This window comes from Cryptomeria japonica, chromosome 2 (genome assembly GCF_030272615.1).
Source record: "Cryptomeria japonica chromosome 2, Sugi_1.0, whole genome shotgun sequence".
NCBI lineage: Eukaryota > Viridiplantae > Streptophyta > Pinopsida > Cupressales > Cupressaceae > Cryptomeria > Cryptomeria japonica.
Window position 1 is genome coordinate 674,416,851 of NC_081406.1, and position 19,477 is coordinate 674,436,327.

Here is a 19,477-nt window from a genome sequence, read left to right on the forward strand (position 1 = left end):
AGTTATGGTGTTTTATTGCAATACTTGTGGCTATCTTCATGATTGTTTATTTTCTTGAATCACTCTCAGTTGAAGTAGTATTTAAGTTTAGGTTTGAAGGACTAAGTGTTGTGCTTGATCTTTGGTGAGATTCACGTTCCAAACTACTAGCTTCTTACTGATTGTAAGGACGCCTTGTGCGGTCAACTGGAGATATTGAGATTGCTTAAACATTCAATCATTGTTGAAATATTGATATGTATCTCTATGATAGTATCTATATCCTCGATGATTTGAAAATCACAGAATCACCTTAGAAGATCGCATCAATTCCAGTAAAGTTGTAATTTCTTGGCGATACTGAAATTGGTAGAATCTTACCAAGTCCAGCCTTCACTGAGTCATTCTTAGGATTAGTTTAGTATTCATCCCTTGAAACCCTTATCTTTTGCTATTTTTTTTGAGAATCTGTTAGTATTAGGAAGATCTTGTTCCCGCAGTCAAAATAGAGTGATATGGACAAGCTTTCTCAGAAAGTACGTAAGGCCCCTTGAAGAAACAGCATATACAACGACCACTGGTGCTTATCCACACGTAGAGATCCGACAACGAAGAACCTTGAAGTCATCCTGAATGATCCTTTTTCGCGATATCTTCAGCATTCAGAGGCTTTAATCAAGAGAGGGTAAGGTACCATTTGGGTATTTTATTATGTGTTTGGTTGTGTACAAAATACACGTCAACACTAGCTTGTAGTCACTTCTGGGCAGATGATGTAGTTGAACATAAGAATCACAAACTCTTATTTCTCCAGGTCCTCTTCCAACAACTCCCCTATGAGGTAGTCCTGCATACTCAAAACCTCTGATCAAGGCGTATACAACACATGAACTCATGTGGAATGACTTGGTAGGTCTTAGTCTTCTCAACTGCACGTCCAGGCTGTTAAGCTTGAGAAGCACCTGTGACCTGATTGAGCAAGGTTATCAAATCCTTGAAATCTTCTTGGAAGTCGATTCTATGCGATGTATTGGGAATCTTGTTCAGGCGAGGTCTACTCTTGAGTAGCCAATTCTTGTTGATGAAGTTCAGGCAGGAATCAGGATCATCCTCATAGATCGACCTAGCTCCTTCTAGACTTTTGTAGACCATGTCTCTATGTTCCGGGAGATGAAAAATCTCACTTATAGCTTCCTCCGAAAGATAGGCTAAGATAGTTCCATCCTCGGCCACGATCGTCCTTGAGTGTGAATCATAGTGCCAGGCGCACTCAATCATCAACTCATGACACTTGACTGCAGGAGGGAAACCTGCAGCTTTGATGATGCCACTCTCAATTATCTTCTTTGCAACAGGCGACGGCTTGCCGATGTAGGGCGCTTCCCAAAACTTCTTCACATTGAAGTTTCCTAGGTTGGTGTCTCCGATATTACTCCACTTGGACACGATCCTGGTCTCCAATTCGTCATTTCTCTGATCCTCCTTGATGAGAGCCTGTCAAGTAATGGATCCTCCAGCCTTGGGGGTCGTCATTTGACACCTACACAAAAGCTTAAAGTTAGGATTCGAGCATAATATCTTCATTATAGGAGATTTGAGACCTCTCAAGGAAATAAATAAATATTAATTTGAAAATAATGATAAATCTAAGAATTATGGATTTTCAAATTAAATTAAGATCAGATTGTACAAGACTTAGATTTTTCAAAGGATTACAAAGGAAAATCAAACTAAATCTTGAATAAAAAACTTCAAAATCTGATTCTTCATACCTCTTTCTTGAATTTTAGCTATCAACCTTGAAAAAATGAAAGAAGGAAGATGATGAATTTGTTGGGCGAGGATGTTTGATCTGAATTTCTGGTCTTCCTTTGGACGAATTATGCTCCAATCAGCCTTCAAAGAATTTCGCCTTCTACTAGCCTTCAAATACTTGGCAAATTATGGAAATTAACCTCCAATTTGGCTAGAATTCGCTCCTCTAGATCTGCTGTTCAAGTTCACATGAAAACAATGAATGAATGATTTAAATTTATCAAAATACCCCTCCCTTATATAGGGCGCTCAACTTGATTCCCCTTGAGGCCAACTTAACAAATATGAAATAAAACCCCTTTCAAAGGATGGCCGACTTGGCAAATAAAGGCAAAATAATAAGTATTGAGCGCTCAACTTAATTTTTTATTTTTTAAAATTAATTTCAAAGCTTTAAGGGTGGATTTTTCATTTATTTCAAGGCTTAGAAATTAATTAATTAAATTACGAATGCCTTAATTCATGGCGAACTTGTTTCAGCCTCCCAAATGTCTTGTAATAGGCTAATTTTAGTGAAAATTTATGGGCTAGCTTAGGAATGTCAAAGCTTGATTAAGGCTTGATGAACTTTTATTCTCCTTAAGCATCAAAAAAATCCAAAATGATGTAGGTTTAAATCCTTTCAAGGCTTGTTTGGACCCCTTTTCTAGGCTTGTTCACTTCGTGAATCAAAATCTTTTCAACCTAGATTTGCAATCTCCCATGTCCTTGTCTTCACAATTTTGCAACTTACCCTTGATTCAATCTAACAAGGATGAAAAAAATAGGTGTTTTTGAGGATTTCGCCCTGGACCCTTTGGAAGGGTCAGGAGCGATTTCCCTGACTAGGCCATGAATACCATATTTTCTTCACTTATAAATCCTCCGAAAGGCAAACTTACGCTTGTTTTGGCCTAACAAAGTCTTGGTTTTCAATTTTTTAGCTCTCCACATGAGTAAACTGGGTAAAAATAGGTATTTCGCTCTGGACCCTTTGGAAGGGTCAGGAGCGAAAAATCTCATTCCTAGCTAATTTTCCAATCTCCTTCACTTCAATTCATCAACATTCGCTCAGTTTGAACCTACTTCCCAACCTACTAACATTGGCTTGATCTTCACAAGGTGAAAAAAGTCAGTTTTGCTCAGTAACCTAGCCAGGGACAGGACCTATCCAGAATTTCGCTCTGGACCCTTTGGAAGGGTCAAGAGCAAAATTCTCTCTTGAGCTCAAAATTCACATTTTTTGAAGATCCAAATCTTTTCAAGGCATTCCAAATGGCTTCTTTCACTGCAATCCAGGCCTAGTTTTACTCAAACCTTGAAGGAAAAGGTGACTTTAGTGTTTTTTGCCCTGGACCCTTTGGAAGGGTCAGGAGCGATTTCCTCCTTTTGTAGCTCATTTTTTATCATTCCAACTTCAATCCACCTCACAAGGCTAGGAAATAGCTTTCTTCTTTCACCCAATCCAAGTTTGATTTCGTTTTGCAAGGCAGAATAGGAGATTTTAGGATTTTTGCCCTGGACCCTTTGGAAGGTTCAGGAGCGAAAATCCTCCTTTGGCCTAAAATCATCACTTTTGGAAACCAACATCAAGTCAAAGGTAGTCTCAAGGGCATTTCTTACCTTAGTCAAGCCTTGTCTTAGCATAAATTTGAAAGGAATGGGTAGGTTTTAGGATTTTCACTCTGGACCCTTTGGAAGGGTCAGGAGCGAAAATCTTGTTTTAGGGCTATTTTGCCATCCTTCCAACTTCAAATCACCTCCAAGGCATAGAACATCTTGTCTCTCTCCTTTCCAGGGTATAAAAACCAAAATCTTGTCTTGAATTGCAAGGAAAAAGGGGAATTTTAGAAATTTCGCTCTGGACCCTTTGGAAGGGTCAGGAGCAAAATTTTCATTAGGCTTTCAAATTTGCATTCTTGGCAACCAAAATTCATTCTAAGGCAATCCAAATGCCTTCTCACACCCTTGTCCTAGCTTGGCCTTGCTCAAAATTTTGAAAAAAAATGTTTCAAGGATTTTCGCTCTGGACCCTTTGGAAGGGTCAGGAGCGAAAATCACCTCTAGGCTCAATTCCTTCATCATTCATGGTCTTTAGCAACTTGAAGTCACTCTTAAGGGTAACTTCCTCTTGATTTTGCCTTATCCCACACTTAACCTAGCAAAACTTGAAAACAAAAAGAAGTTTTTGAGAAAATTCGCTCTGGACCCTTTGGAAGGGTCAGGAGCGAAATTTTCATTTTTGACCCAAAATCATCATTTTCTAAACTCGAAACTTCTTTGCAAGGTAGAATTTCATCCTTCATTACCCTAGGAATAAGAATTCATGTCCAAGAAAGGTCAAAAGGTAGGTTTATAAGGAATTTCGCCCTGGACCCTTTGGAAGGGTCAGGAGCGAAATTTCCTTTCCTGGCTAGAATTCTTCAATTTCACAATCTCCTAATCATTTCCAAGGATTTCAACATGTTCAGACTTCATCTCATCATGCCTTGGACATCAAATTTTGGCCAAATAAGGCAATAAATGTGTCTTAGAGAGATTTTCGCTCTAGACCCTTTGGAAGGGTCAGGAGCGAAAATCCCTTCTTGGGCTAAATCCTTCATTTCTACTTTCCAAAACGACCTCAAGAGGCAAAAGCAAGTCATTTTCCTTCCATCCATGCCATAACAAATCAAAACTTGATTTCCTTTATTGCAAAAGTAAGAGCTTTTAGGAATTTCGCTCTGGACCCTTTGGAAGGGTCAGGAGCGAAATTTTCATTTTTTGTCCAAAATCCTTCATTTTCAACGCTTTCAAACCTTTCAAAGGCAATAAGAATGTCCAAGCTTCCTTCCAAGGTACCCTGCAACTCAAAAATTAGCCAAACTTAAGATGAAATGTGCTTTGGGAAGATTTTCGCTTTGGACCCTTTGGAAGGGTCAGGAGCGAAAATCTTATTCCTGGCTAAATTACTCATTTTTCAAGCTTCAAACCATCCCACAGGGAAAAATTAGATCAGTCTCTACATTAGGAACAAAGTTCTTAATCCATTCAAGTCAAGAAACAAGGTTTATGATGAATTTCGCTCTGGACCCTTTGGAAGGGTCAGGAGCGAAATTCTCCTTTAGGTCGAAATCTTGTCCTTCAAAAATCCACCAACTACATCTCAAGGCAAGATCAAATCAATTCACCCTCAAACATGCTCTAGAAAGCAACACTTAACCAAAACTGAGAAGAAAAGGTGGTCTAGAAGGATTTTCGCTCTAGACCCTTTGGAAGGGTCAGGAGCGAAATTTATATTCCTCACCTTGGTTCATTTCATTTCCTTCCTACAAAACTCTTTCAATCATCATCAGGTGCATTCGCTCATCAGTTTCTGAAATAACCACTCCGATCTTCCTCTGATCACTGACTTTGCTCAATCGACTCAGACCTGGAAGCAAACAGGACTTTAACAAGAAAACCATCAAACTGGACCTACCCGGACCTTAGACCTATCCACCCTGCTCTCCAATCTCACCATCCTGATTCTCCTGAAAGGAATACTTCATCAAGGCAAACTTAAGGTTCCAGGCAAACGACTAACGACCTCCCAAAATTAGGCTAGACTCAGCTTGAAAGAAACCCTAAAACGGGCCCTCAGAGATTAACCCTAAACTAGCCAGCCCAGACAACCACTCACTCACTCAAAACCCAGCAAGCCGAGAGAAAAACTAACTAAGGGAAAGCAAAACCCTAAAAAAAAAAGGGGGTCCCCATTCTAATGGGGCGATGTGTGAAATGGTCACAACAGGAACCCAACAGGCAAGCTGCCTATATATTGGGGAATTCTCATATTGAAAAGCATCATTTTTGGGAGAGGCCATTTTTGTAGAAAATGTGTACAGAGAATAAAAGACTTGAGCTTTATCTAAAAAGTAAAGGAAATCAAATTCAAACTTTGTGTGGGAAATGATTTTGTCTTTCTCATTTTTCTTATGTGAATGTCACAATGTGAAGTCTACATTTTACTTTGGTCTGCAAATTGGTTAATCACTATGTTTGAATTCATGATACCCTAGTGTTAAATCATATCAATCTCTGCTATCTAATTGGTTTGACCTACACTCTTTATTTTTCTTGTCGTTTTCATTTACACAGGATTTCAGAAACCCTGTCCCTCATAAGCAACCCTTGCTGCTTTTATACATACAGTTTTGAATGTGCAGTTTTTATTTCAGTTTGGCTTTTTTAAATGAATTGCAGCCTCACCCATCCTTGAGGAGTGATTTTTATCCCAAATCTGTCAGTGATTGGTCTTGACTAATTTTCTCACTAACAAATCTATACTTGCATTCTGAAACAATAAGATAATGGGAAAGGATACTAACTTTAGATACTCAAATCTACAACTGATGTGATTAATTTATTTTTTCCAGAAATGAGCCCTTGCAAGGGGAGCAATGTTTTTTATTTTGATTACATATTAATTATATTATTAGATACAATGCAAATACTTTCTCAATGAAAAGAATATAGACCGTTCTCTTAATATATCAAGAAATAAAATGATAGAAACAAAGAGATCTTCCTAAATAGAAAATAGTTTGTCCTGGTGAAGAAAACAAAGATCCACAAAATATATAAAGCTGAAAGTAATGTCATACTCGTCACATGTCTTTAAAGAAGAAGTTTGTTCAACAAATGGGCCAAACCACTTACCAAAACCAGCAAGATTATAAAAGAAGATCAGCAAACTTAATAACAATGACAGACCCAATTTGGTTACATGTATAATTGTTGGAAATAAGCCACATCCAAACCAAAGATGGGCTGGTTCTATAGGGGCCAGTAGCTCAATTGATAGAGCACTTCAGCAGCAAATAGAAGGTCCTAGGTTCACGTCCAAGCTTGAAAGCTCAACATGGTATCAGAGCCAAGCCAGGCTAGGAGCCCCAAGCATTCTATTAGCATGGCTTTGGGGTGGGGGGTTTTGGAAATAAGCCATATCTTACTGGATCTATAGGGGTCTAGATCAATTGGTAGAGCACTCCAGCAGCAAATGGAAGATACTAAGTTCAAGTCCTAGCTGGTCCATGAAAGCTCAACAATAATTCATTCAATGAACTAACAAGCCTAATAAAATCTTTTCCAAGAAGCACCAAAAAGAGACAAAAAATTTGAACAAAATGGAGGTCCTTAACCAAAAAACATTTTAAAATAATATGTGCGTACCTCTTTTTTCCTGCACTCCTTGTATGTATCAAATTGGTCTTGGCACTTGCTCTTGTCGTAATTTGAATCATCTAAACCTGGTTTAATGATGAAGGTATTAAAAGGGATGGAAGAAAAAAGTTGAATTAAAATAGGAACTAAAAAATTGAAAGATGCACACCAAAATAGGAAACATGTACACCTAAATACAAAGAGGAACAGATCATGCTTTATTATTTGCTTCAAAAAACTAATAAAGAACCAGGCATATGGGAAACGAGTCAACTAAAGGAATTGCCTAATTAGAAACAAATGCAACAAGATTTGTTAATAATAGTCAATGCCAACATCGCCAACTTGTAATGATTATGATAAGGCTGATAGGATAATTTGTTGTCAAAGAACTCTAGTTGGAGTTCTTGGTGATCTAGCTTCCTTCAACTTAAACCTTAATTTGTCATAAGACATTAGCTAATAGCCCATGAGTGGGGAAGATATTAAATGCCAACAGTGATAGAGGAAATCTGCATGGTGAAGGCATAGCATAATAATCACCAGAATTTTTTATTGCTATCCTTAAATTCATGTCCTACATATAAACTGTGCTTTCTGTCTGTTATTTGTTCTAAAAAATAGAAATATTTATGGAGTTCCAAATTTATACACATAATCTGAGATGGATGATAAATGCAGCAGTTCATAATCATTAACTTGTCATAAGACTTTAGCTATATCCTATCTTCATAGAGAAGATAAGCATATGAAATATGAGGTGTGTAAAAGCATGCACATCTGCAATGGCTAGACAAAGCCAAGGACATTTAACACCAAAACTAATATAAGTCCAAACTTTTGTGCAACTGGGAATAATTACACTTTAAACAATTTGGGACTTTTATCTGGAAATAGTTGTCTTGTACTTGGTGAGATATCATTCGCCACCAATGGAACCCTCAATTGGTTTGTTGTTCTCTGAATAATCCTATACATTATGTATTCACTCAATTATAAGACAGCAAATGGAAGCAAATCAGTGCTCCCCATGGCCACATACCCTGCATAAAGCCACGTCCCTACATTTGGGGGTGTTTTCCCCCTCCCATCCCAATTTCTCTATAAAATTTGGGAGTATCCCCCTCTTTTGTATTCTTTTTTGGGACAGTCTGACATCCCCAACATCTCTTGGCCATTCTTACTTACCCTCCTGGTCCCCAGCCCCAGTCATATTTTAAAACACTTCCCGAAATCCCAAATCTAAAAAAATCCAATATATGTGATTCTGCTATCTGCAATAGCTTGGCACTTTAGGTTCTGATCAGTCACAAAAACAACTGACTTTGTTGTGCAGCTAATTATACACTTGACATTTCATATCTTCCCTACGCATGGGCTATAGCAGACTGTCCCCAAATCTGCAACACCAAAACTCACTTCTACATTATCTTTCGAAATTCAACAGTTACAAGTCTACAATTTTGAAACTCGCTTATATTTAATGATATATTTGCTGATTAAAAAAGCTTCAGAATTGAGACATTCATGTTGGCATTTCTCTTATTTTTATACACATCTATAAAACTTGGATCTTAATAAAGCTCCGGTTGAAAGTGAAAAGTACAACATATATTTTGATTAACTACTGGCAATTCCTACAGGGGGGTCATTTAAAAATCATATTATGTCACTATGATTGTCATATGTATTATTGGATCAATGGTATGTTATTGCAAATTCAGCACATTGTATGTACTTCTGCAGTTTTCAGCAATTTTTTTATTTATTGTATTTTAAAATTTTGAACAATAAGTTTTAGTAGTATTTTAATAGGCATCCCCCAGCCATCCCTGAAACCCCATCTCCCTCTCCCTAAAACTTGGAGAAACACTAGAACAAATAAGAAATTCTAATAAATGAACACAAGTCAGTTGCCAAAAATGTCATCAAGTTAACTCAATTAGTGGGCCTTAGTCTAAAACAAGGAATTTCTTATAATGAATTCAACCGTAAAGTGCATTAAGATTGGCTAATTTATCACCATTGAAATATTCTACAAATGTATGCAAGATTTGCTCTAATTCAGTTGGCTTCAAGCATAGGACCACCTAGAATAACTTATTATATTCTCATTTTTTTTATGAAAAGCATTTAGCCATACTCTACAAAAAGCGGGTGGCATGGGATCACACCCTAAAATCAAACCAGTAGAACCAGGATCAAAATGAACTGTTGGTGTAAATAATCGTATCACCTAACTATTTTCACTATTAGGTCCTCTTCACACCTTATCATTTAAGTTTACTTAGGATACACATGGGATACTTATCACTTTATGTTTCATAGCATAAGATTAAGACACTTGTCATTATATTATGATATCCTAGGTCTCACCTTGGCCTGTATAACCAAGGGGTTCTCTTTGTGATCTCATTCATTGTATACTCATTGTATATTTGCATTTGCTTGAGTTTTTATATATGTTATGTGCTTGAGTTTTTATGTATGTTACATAGGAATACAGTTTATTCTTGTCATTTTGATCTTCTCATTTCATTGTGCTTTCCATTAGGCCTTAGATATTGGGTGGCTATCTCCATAGCCAAATCTTACATGGTATTAGAGCAAGTTGGGTGCCTTTAGTCAGTCTACTTGAGAGATCTTGAGTGCAAATCTTGGTAGATCTTGGAAAGTTAAGTATGGTCTTTTCTTGCATCGAATGATGATCTAGAGAATCAAAAAAACTTGATAGAAATACCAGATTTTAGTGAGTTTCTCTATGGCTTTGTATTGCAAATCAAAATCAGAGCTCGTTGGTGCAGATCTGAGCTCACCATTGAGTTCAAAAGGTTTGAGAAAGTCAGTTTTTCCTTTTGTTTCTTCCAAATTGAACATCTGAGGCCAGATCTAAAAGGGTTTGAAGTTGGAAGGTGGTTGCCAGACAAAGAAGGCAGCTGCTATTTTGGAGCACTTTGGATAAAATCCAACCCTAGCATCGTGTCTAGAAGGCCCAAGAACCTAGAGATCGACTATCAAATTGTCAAAATCGGACACTTTTGCCTAAAGCCATCAGAAAATAAAATTCCCATCCTCGATCATCCGAATGACAGTACGGTCACTTGCACAAGTCATCATTAATATTGCAGTATGGTCAAAATAGTATTTTATTCAATTTTTTAATTTTCAAAATTTTTATTAAAAAATTTAGAAAATTAAAAATAAAATAAAAATAAAAAATTTAAAAATTGTGACAAGCTTGCGGAGGCAAACCTGTATAATACACAATACCATAGGTTACCGCCAAGGCATCCCACTGATTGCCACATGGTGCTCCTTGGAGTGGCCATGCTAATACAACAACCACCTTTGCAGATTCCTGCAAAGGAAGATTCCCCCAAAACAAAGCATATACTGACGCTTCAAGATTATGGACTAGAATATTCTTAAAGATTCTGCTACTGAATTTATTGCCAGCAAGACAATATTCCTCAAAAATTTCGTCGATCAAATCAACATATTCCAACAAGGAATATTCCAACAGACCTGAGCATATTCCCTACTAACATCAATAGACCCTTTTTAAATTTGGGCCCCCCTCATGGATGGAGTTTTGTTTTTTGCACTTTATCTTCAAATGCTCGTAACTCATGCTTACAACCTCCGACTTTCAAGCAATTTTTTTAATTTGAGGCAGAATCTCCTATTTTTTGCAATGATGCAAACGGATTTTGATATCAATACCTGGAGTTTCCAAAACTTGTAGATGCTCACAAGTGTTGCTAAACCGTTGTCATTTTGGGAACTTCCTAAGCTTCATTCTTTCCTACAATAACATTTTCAGGTGCTATTTTTTTTGAAGTGCGTGCTTTTTCTTGTACCTTGCAATGGTGTGATCAAATTGATCTCATTTTGTATAAAAATTGTACTCTGATTCTATGGCCAAATTTGGCATTTGCATGTACCAAGATCAAGACTACTTCATTGCTTTTGGCAAGTGGTATTTGTAATCACACTAATCGTAAAGTGCCAAGCTCATATATTGTGGGAGGGGATCTTTCATTGGGTGAATTTTGGGGGGGGTAATCTAGTGATTGATTCATATTCATCGATCTCAAATTTCATCATCTAAGGAGGTACCATGGGTTTTTCTATTCATCCTTCTACAGTAATTCTAAAAAAGGGCAATTATGAGTGCTAGAAAAGGGGCATATCGTCACATCTCACGTGGCTTAAGCTTTTGCCTTATCTTTATGGACTTAGTCTTGAACTAGAGAGACCTTGGAAGAAATCAATTTGGGGTAATAATAATGATCATATCATAGGAATGGTTGGTACAACTATTGGTGTTGATATTCTTGTGGACCAGGATTTGGGAGATCTTTGGAGACAATCATATCTTTCCATCCCAAATGATCCTATTGTAGTTTGCCTCATTCCTCTTGATGAAGCAGATAATATACCTTATGATGATAATACTTTAGAGGAATTGACAAAGAGACTTCTATTCTTGCATCTCCTCCTATTGAGATCACATCTCTTGTTGCATTTGGCGATACTTGTGTTGCTATAAATATGGCTTCTTGTGATTCAATGCAGCAGGATATACATTGTCTTCCACATGTGGCTACTTGGGATGATTTCTTAACAGACATTACAATCTTTTTTGTGGAGTCTCATGTTTCAAATTTGGGAGACGCCATTCATGATATTCATCTTCTCTTTGATGGAGATGATTCTTCTTTGGTTGTTGTGAGGGAACACTCTGACCTTCATGTTCATTCTCTACATGGTCATTCAACAGAGTTTGACATGAGTGTGAATACTTTGGAACAACATTTGGAGGAGGCATCTTTGTCTTTGGAGGAGACACTCAAGTCTTTGGATTTTGCTCTACATTCATCTCTACTATCTCTTGGATTGTCATTTTCATCAGTGTGGCCTAGAATGTCTAATTTGAGTGTGGCAACCTTCAACATCAACGTGGGAAAGACATTTTCCTCACATGGGGTATTGTCCTTACTCCTTATTCTTCTTTGAGAGTATTTCTCTCGTATGTTTTCTCTTTTCGGGAGGTGTTTTGTCCCACTGGGTTTCTCTTTTTCTTTGTTTGTGAGAGATTGCATTGCATTTGTACTTGGGTACCTAACATGACCTAGTAGTCGGGACCCATCATCACATATTTGCATTTTTGCATGTTCCCCCTAAGTTGCACTTAAGAGGGGTAGCAGTGAGGGGATGGGTGTTGGTGTAAATAGGGGAGTTACCTAAGTAGTTTCACTATTAGGTCCTCTTCACACCTTATCATTCAAGTTTACTTAGGGTACATATGGGATACTTATCACTTTATGTCTCATATCATAAGAATAAGAAACTTTTCATAATATTATGATATCCTAGGTCTCACCTTGGCCATATAACCAAAGAGTTCTCTTTGCAATCTTATCCATTGTATATTTGCATTTGTTGATAGGAATAAAATTTGTTCTTGTCATTTTGATCTTCTCATTTCATTGTGCTTTCCAGTAGGCCTCTAGATTTTGGGTGGCTATCTACATAATAGCCAAATATTACATAAACACATGGCCACAACAAGGGAAAAAGCCACAAACCAAATATGTCCACATCCTCACAGGGGAAAGAATCTTCAAATTAATAGATTTAAGATTTTAAAAAATGTAAACCAACACAATTAAGTTGAAACTTCAAAGGGCAACACCACTATTAGGAGGGGGGTCTTGCCCATTAAGGTTATCCCACTCACCAGCTAGTAAGTTCTTGCCACCATCCATTGATTCCCACCTATCATGAGTAATCGCTTCACCTTCATTGCCAAGTGAAATTTTCTCCTCCAATTTCAAGAGTTTATACTCTAAAGGAAGTGGAAAGATGATAAGTGACCACCAGCAAAGTTCAAAAAATATAAGGAGAAACTCAGGTGCCAGGAATTTGGAGAATTTCTCACAGCCCAACCAGGACCAGTAGAAATCTCAAATCACTGCAGCTAATTTGAAGGTGAAATTTCATTCTCAACCAGAGAAAATAATTAAAAATCCTCAAATTTAGAGCCAATGTAATCCACTGCAGTGAGCTTAGATCTAGACAAAAAGTTCCAAGATTCCAAAGCAGGCAATAAACAGAACATAAATAATGTAAATCATGACCAACTAAGTTCAGAAGTAATGTCCACATTATGGCTCAGGATCTGCTGGTTGAGTTCCCTGCAAAAAATTATAAAGTATAAAAAATGACGGCCATTCTACCACCTCGGAATAGCAAGTGAGCAGAAATGATGATAGACAGCAAACCAAGTCAAGTAACCATCACAATATCCTGGAAAGACCTGTGCACTATGATGGCATCCCCAGACCTTGACATGTCAGCATTACTTGCAATTGCAAGCCATCATTTTGAATGACCAATCTACAGACTTGGCATGTATATGAGAAGATTTAGTTTTGATATAAACAGGATGGTTAGTAGGATTGATGATTAGTTTTACTCTGCTGGAAGTTAGAAACATTTATTTGGAGCCGCCACCAACACATGGTGTGTCCCCGAAGGCTCACCATTTAGTAGAACTCAGAGATACTTGAAAAACTCAAGAGCCTAGGTTCCAAATGGTCCCGAATGAGTCAAAATGGATTGGCTTGACTAGACTCTTAGCTCAACCAATGTCAAAAGAATAATCAGGAAAATACTTATAACACTGTCAAAATTATTTTTTATTAGATTCATTTGAATCATGTAGGCTAAAGGCAGATGAAAAAATTAAGTTAGAGAAAACAATTCAGAATTCTCCACATTATCTTGATGTCTTCTGTTGTCGAGCAGAAAACTCTATAAACTTTTCCAATGTTTTATAGTTTTTCAAAATTTACAGACTTGGACTATTGATCTTCTGGGGTCCAAATCTAGCTACTATAGTTCAAACTATTGCAATATTTCCTGTTACTTTTTCTTTAGGAGTTTATGGAAGTATCTGAAAGTAAAGGGCAAGATCTATGATTGCCACAAAGCACAACTAAGAGAACCCAACAGAAGATGGAATTTATTTACTAAACCTTACCTCCAATTTTCCGTCTTAAAGGGAAATCAGGGAAGATACAATTTCCTCACCAAAACTTCCAGCCAGCGTCCCCATTATGAAAAGGAATTATTAAAGGTATCCTAAACAAAAGGTAGCATTACAGTTGTATCATCCTTAACAACAATTATCCTAATCCAAAAGATGATGAACCAAAAGGATGAAGCCAACAATGATCCATTCACATGTTAATCACCAAATGCTCCAGCAGCAGGATATTCTCAAACCACCCCAACAATGGGCCAACAGACATAATCCTCAAACTACACATCCAAAAAAAAGATCTAAGAAAATGATGACCAAAATGTCGAAGCCATCTGCTACCCGGCCACCAAATGGTCCCAGCCATAAGCATAAGCTCCAACCTTGCAAAACCCACAAATGTGTGCCTAAAATTCAACACAAAGCACCAAAAATATGATATTCGTCAAAATGATAATAATAGCCAAGTTCTTGAGGCCAATTGTGATCTAACCGGCAAAGTGATCACCAAAAACTCCCTGTCATGTGAATAAGCTCCCAAACCCTGCAAAGTCAACTGATCCATACCAAGAACTGACAACAAGCACCAAAAAATGCAATCCAAGGGATCTCTACAAACATCACAAAAATGGATTCAGCTCTTATAACCCTAAAATCATCCCCATCCCAACAAGTCATAATCAACATAGTGATCACAAGCAACAACAGAGCTAGATCTCTTTAGATACATGATCTCCAACTCAAAAATGAAGCTAATCTTCTCCATACACATGATCTCAAACAAAATGATGACACCAATTTTATGCAAGGCATAACCTCTAACATTAACATCCTCCAAAAACACTTCTGGAAAGCAAAGATAAACTAATAATATAATGCTGACTGCATGGAATGGCCAATGCTTACAAGAGCACCCATCCATGAAAACCAATAGAAAATCCACCAATGACAAGAACCAAATGCTCCTATCCCAGCCAAATCCAACTCCATTACCAATTTCCAACCCTTAAAATTTCCCCATTTTGCATAGTAACATCCAGAATCAATTCTAGAATTTAGCTATATCAAGAAGGTTAAATGTCATGTCCCTTTTTTCAATCCACGACTATTTAGTGAATGGATTGTCAGCATAGGATTACTTGGTAGTTACTTTCAGTTTTACTTTTTAGTTAGAAATGTATATTGCATTTTAGGACTAAGGTGGCTGAGTCTTGTGTTCTCCAGTTGAGCGGCAGTTGAGTATTTGGGTCTTCTAGCTAAGCAGCGGCTGAATCTTCAGTGCCTATCAGCTAACACCACTGATTAAGGGATGGATTGACTGGTTAACTGCCACCAATTTAGGAGTGATTCCTATGATTGTAGATTAGCAGTTTGAGGGAGTGTTGTTCAGTTAGCTGGTTGTATTTGAAGAAATAAAATGTCATTAGTTGCCACCATTTGTGGATTGACTTCCCGTGATCGAGGATCATTGGTAGCTGGGTCCATAAAACAAAGCATAAGGAAGACGAGAAGGCATCTTTTGGAAAATTAACAAACATCAACTCCCATTTCAGTGGTAGTGGCAATGCTACAGCAGCTGTACACATTGGAGAGAAAATCCCTTCAGGTGTGAACTTATCATCTTGAGGATGGAAACCCTCAGAAGCAATACATATCAGTTAGTATAGAGTCTGTAAGCTGGGAGTACCCAATAAGGTGTATTGTATTGCACTTTGAATGTATGTTGTTATCAGAAAATTATAAAAAAGTATCATTGTTGCTGGAGTGTTTGGTGTCTGTTATTTGTGCATTTAGTAGGTATTACTACATTAAAAGTCTACAAATGCCAAAAGTAACAACACCAATGCTAGATCCCTGAAATGCCTTTCCAACACTTCAAAGATTAAGCTAAATGGAGTCAAATGACAAACTATGGCTTCCGGAAGAAAAATTTCCGCACGATGTCCAAATAGACATCAAATAATTCTTGGCATTTTGAGGACCAAAATAGGAGAATTTGAAAAAAATGCTGAAAAATGAGCCTGAAAAGATTTTGTAAAGAATCTGAATGTTTGATAAGATGTGGAAAGCAAGTGTGCCCCATCACAAAATTGAAAAGAATTGAAGAACTATCATGAGTAAATATACATCACAAACTTTTGGAATCTCTTTTCCTCTTCAGAAAAGATACCCCTATGGAATGCCAAAATATGACCAAAAACCTTGTGTTTTTCTCCTGCTTAATAGCACCAAGTGGTTGCAAATGACCAAACCTTGAGGGTGTTTAAAACCTATGCCCTAGAACCACGTGGTAATTGACTGTAAAATCTCATGACTAACAGAAAGGAAAACCTATATATTCAATAGATCATTTGCACACAAGAACACTAAGATATTGATGGATATCTTTAAGGCAACCGAGAACCACTGTTTCTCCAAGTTTTCAAGACATGGACACATAGTTTCATGGATAACAAAAAATTTCCCTAATTTTAGGGTAAGCAAGGGGATGAATGGGGAACAACTTCTGAAATAACTTAAACAAACTAAAAATGGCTGAATTTTTGCAGAGCAAATACAACGTACTGAATTTGCAATGACACTTTTCTCCCTTTTAAATTCTTAAGGTTTTACTTTTTAACATTATTTTCCTTTAAAAGTTACTGTTTCATTTATTAAATTGATGCATTCAATGAAGCAGGCTATTTTGTCCCGTATCAAGGGAACAACCCTCTCTATTTAACTTTAAGAGAGGTTACTAGCATTGTTTATCTTAGAAAAGTTACCTTTTAATTTTTATATGTATGCTTTAAATGGAACAGGCTGCTAACCTGAATAAAGGGAATGTCCCCTCCAAGTCCCCAAGTCATAAGGGCATCTAAGATGTCCCCTCTAAGTCCCAAAGTTGTAGGGATATCTGAAATGTTTCCGAGACCCCATTGAACACTGCTCTGAATACAATATACCCAACATAAAATCAGAAGAGAAGAAAACTGATGCAACATCTAATTGTGTAGATACAGGTAGGAGAAAAACATTTTATTTATATACATGTTCCCAATAACATGTATAGAGAATAAACACTCTATGGCCTACTACACTGACACCAATCCTAACTGTATACCACAATATTGGTAATTTGATGTTCCTGATGAGACTGCTTGTACAACTCTAATGTAGCATAATTCTACTTAATGTCAAGAGACATTCTATAATGGCAGCAAGGGGTGGAGTGTAATCATGTGAATGTATTAACAAAAACTCTTAAATAAATGTCGAGAGGCATTTTACAATGGCAGAAAGGGGTGAACCATAATGATGTAAGTGTGTTAACCAAAACTCTTATCTTTTATCTTAAATTTGACATCCATTTACACGTCAAAATATTGATATTTAATAGTAAACATAATAGTACTTAAAATTTATGTCTTTATTTTAAGTAAATGAAATAATTCTAAATTGATATGATTTTTTAAAATGGATGTAATTAAGATCTCGATATTAATTCATTTAGAACTATTACAATTTAGCAGTTTGTTGTTTTGTATCATATTTTTATATATTTGTTTAAGGCTTTACCTTGGATGGACATATGGTGTAAGATATTTCTTTATAAAAAGTAATATACAATTCAAGGGAAAAAAAAAATCAAGGTTTCCTTTAATCGTTGGACCAACTGGTCCAGCCAATTCTCCACTAGGGAGCTGCGGCTTCTTTCTGAATCCTGCGGATTAAACTGTTTAAAGCTTTGAATAGCAGTCCAAGATAGATATCTGATATCTTAAGACGGCGTAGGGCTCTGCCCTAATAATGAAACATTTAATTATAACTCTAAAAAATATGGGAATCACAGCATACTACATCCAACCTAATCTTTTATATTAAACGTTCTGAATGTTGATATTTAGGAAATTAATTGTCCATGGGGTTAAGTAGACTGGTTGAAATAAAGCATCACAATACAAATGACCCCATTTAAAACCCCAACAAGCTCCTAAAATGTTCGAAGGTATTACCTCAAATAATCTGCACTTGATTGAATGTGGAATTGGATTATATTTATTATGATTTAAAAGTTATTCCAAATGTAAATATAGAAATTGAAACGTACATTTGAGAGAGGCAGCGTAGGCAGTGTAACACATGGAATCTGAGAGCTTGGAAGCGCTGGGATACGGAGGCGACTGATATTTAGATTGAGATGAAGGTGATGACGATGCCATTCTTGATACAGACAAGGCCTACGGTTGTCCTCTGTTGTAACTTGGGCACGAAATACAAAATGTAAAATTCACACAAATTTATAGGATTTCTATTTCTATAATTTAAGAGTTTGAACATGGAGTGTAATCTCATGAATAAATGTTGTTTTTAACTGGACACCTAAATTTGTTTTCTTATATGGTTTTTCCAGTAGTTTTTTGTTCATATCAATATATACACTAATCAAATTCAACTACCTATTCTTATTTATCAATTTGTTGTTTGCATGTAGCCATAGTCTATTCTAGAACACATGTGATTGCAAACTTGTCACTTTCTATTTAAAAATTTAAATTTTACTTATTAGTCTCAATTATCCTCCCACCTTAAACCAATTAAACTTTCATTTAAAGAAATTTGATGATATATGTTACTATTTAAAGATATTTAATTCCTTAAGTCTAACCATATTCTAATCATTGAAGCTTGTAATTCATCCTAGACCATTAAAGCAATTAATAATGACACATTTTAATTTGATGTAATGAAAGGAGTAACAAATTATATGCTTCACACACATGCACGTTGTTTTTAATCTTTGTTCACTTTTGGAGGTTGAACTAGGAGAATTGGTCTCTTTATGTCAAATTGACAACCTTTAAGATATTTTTAAATACCAACAAGTCCCAAAATATTTAGAAGGTGCTAAGTAGACCAACTTCAATCAAGCAAAGTTGTAAAATTTAACATCACCAATTGTAGGGATGAGCTGAAACTCAAAGTACAAATGCATATTTGACTTTGTCCTACCTACAAACTTGTTCTTTGATAGTACTCATTTCCAATGCAAACATTTCACTTAGAGGCATCATTTTCTAATTGTCAATAATCTAATCTTAGAATCTTTTTCAATTAGTACTCATTCTTTAGTCACTTAGTTAAGTGGCCCTATCTTCTTATTTACTTTTCTAAATAACTAGTGCACTTATCTAATCTACCAATTCACATTCTATATGTAATCAATCTAGGTTGATTGTGCTTAATTGAATGTGTTTATTTAACTAGCCTAGGTTAACCTTAAGGAATGAATCTTACATAATACAATCTTCCTTTTTAAGGTTTTAAATTATCTTTGGATTTATCTTCTTTTTTAGAGTTTCAAATTATATTTGGATTTTTAGATCTACAGCTTTTTAGTTTACATTATGTTTTCAAATCTGAATTTCCTTTCGCATCCACATGCTTCATTGCTATATATTTTTTTATTATGGTTTGTGTGTTTTATTAGGG

At 36.3% G+C, this 19,477-nt stretch overlaps 1 protein-coding gene across 1 annotated transcript in view; it reads right to left on the reverse strand.

The window, feature by feature from the left end:
* The window catches only part of LOC131060603 (uncharacterized), a 37,956-nt gene extending 19,607 nt beyond the window's left edge, over window positions 1-18,349 (reverse strand). Inside the window, exons 1-2 of the mRNA XM_057993904.2 lie at window positions 18,096-18,349; window positions 6,967-7,043 (exon numbers count right to left, since the gene is read on the reverse strand). Coding sequence (XP_057849887.1) covers window positions 6,967-7,043; window positions 18,096-18,207 — 189 coding nt within the window. The 5' untranslated portion in view covers window positions 18,208-18,349. The remainder of the gene's footprint in view (window positions 1-6,966; window positions 7,044-18,095) is intronic.
* Window positions 18,350-19,477: the final 1,128 nt, after the last annotated feature.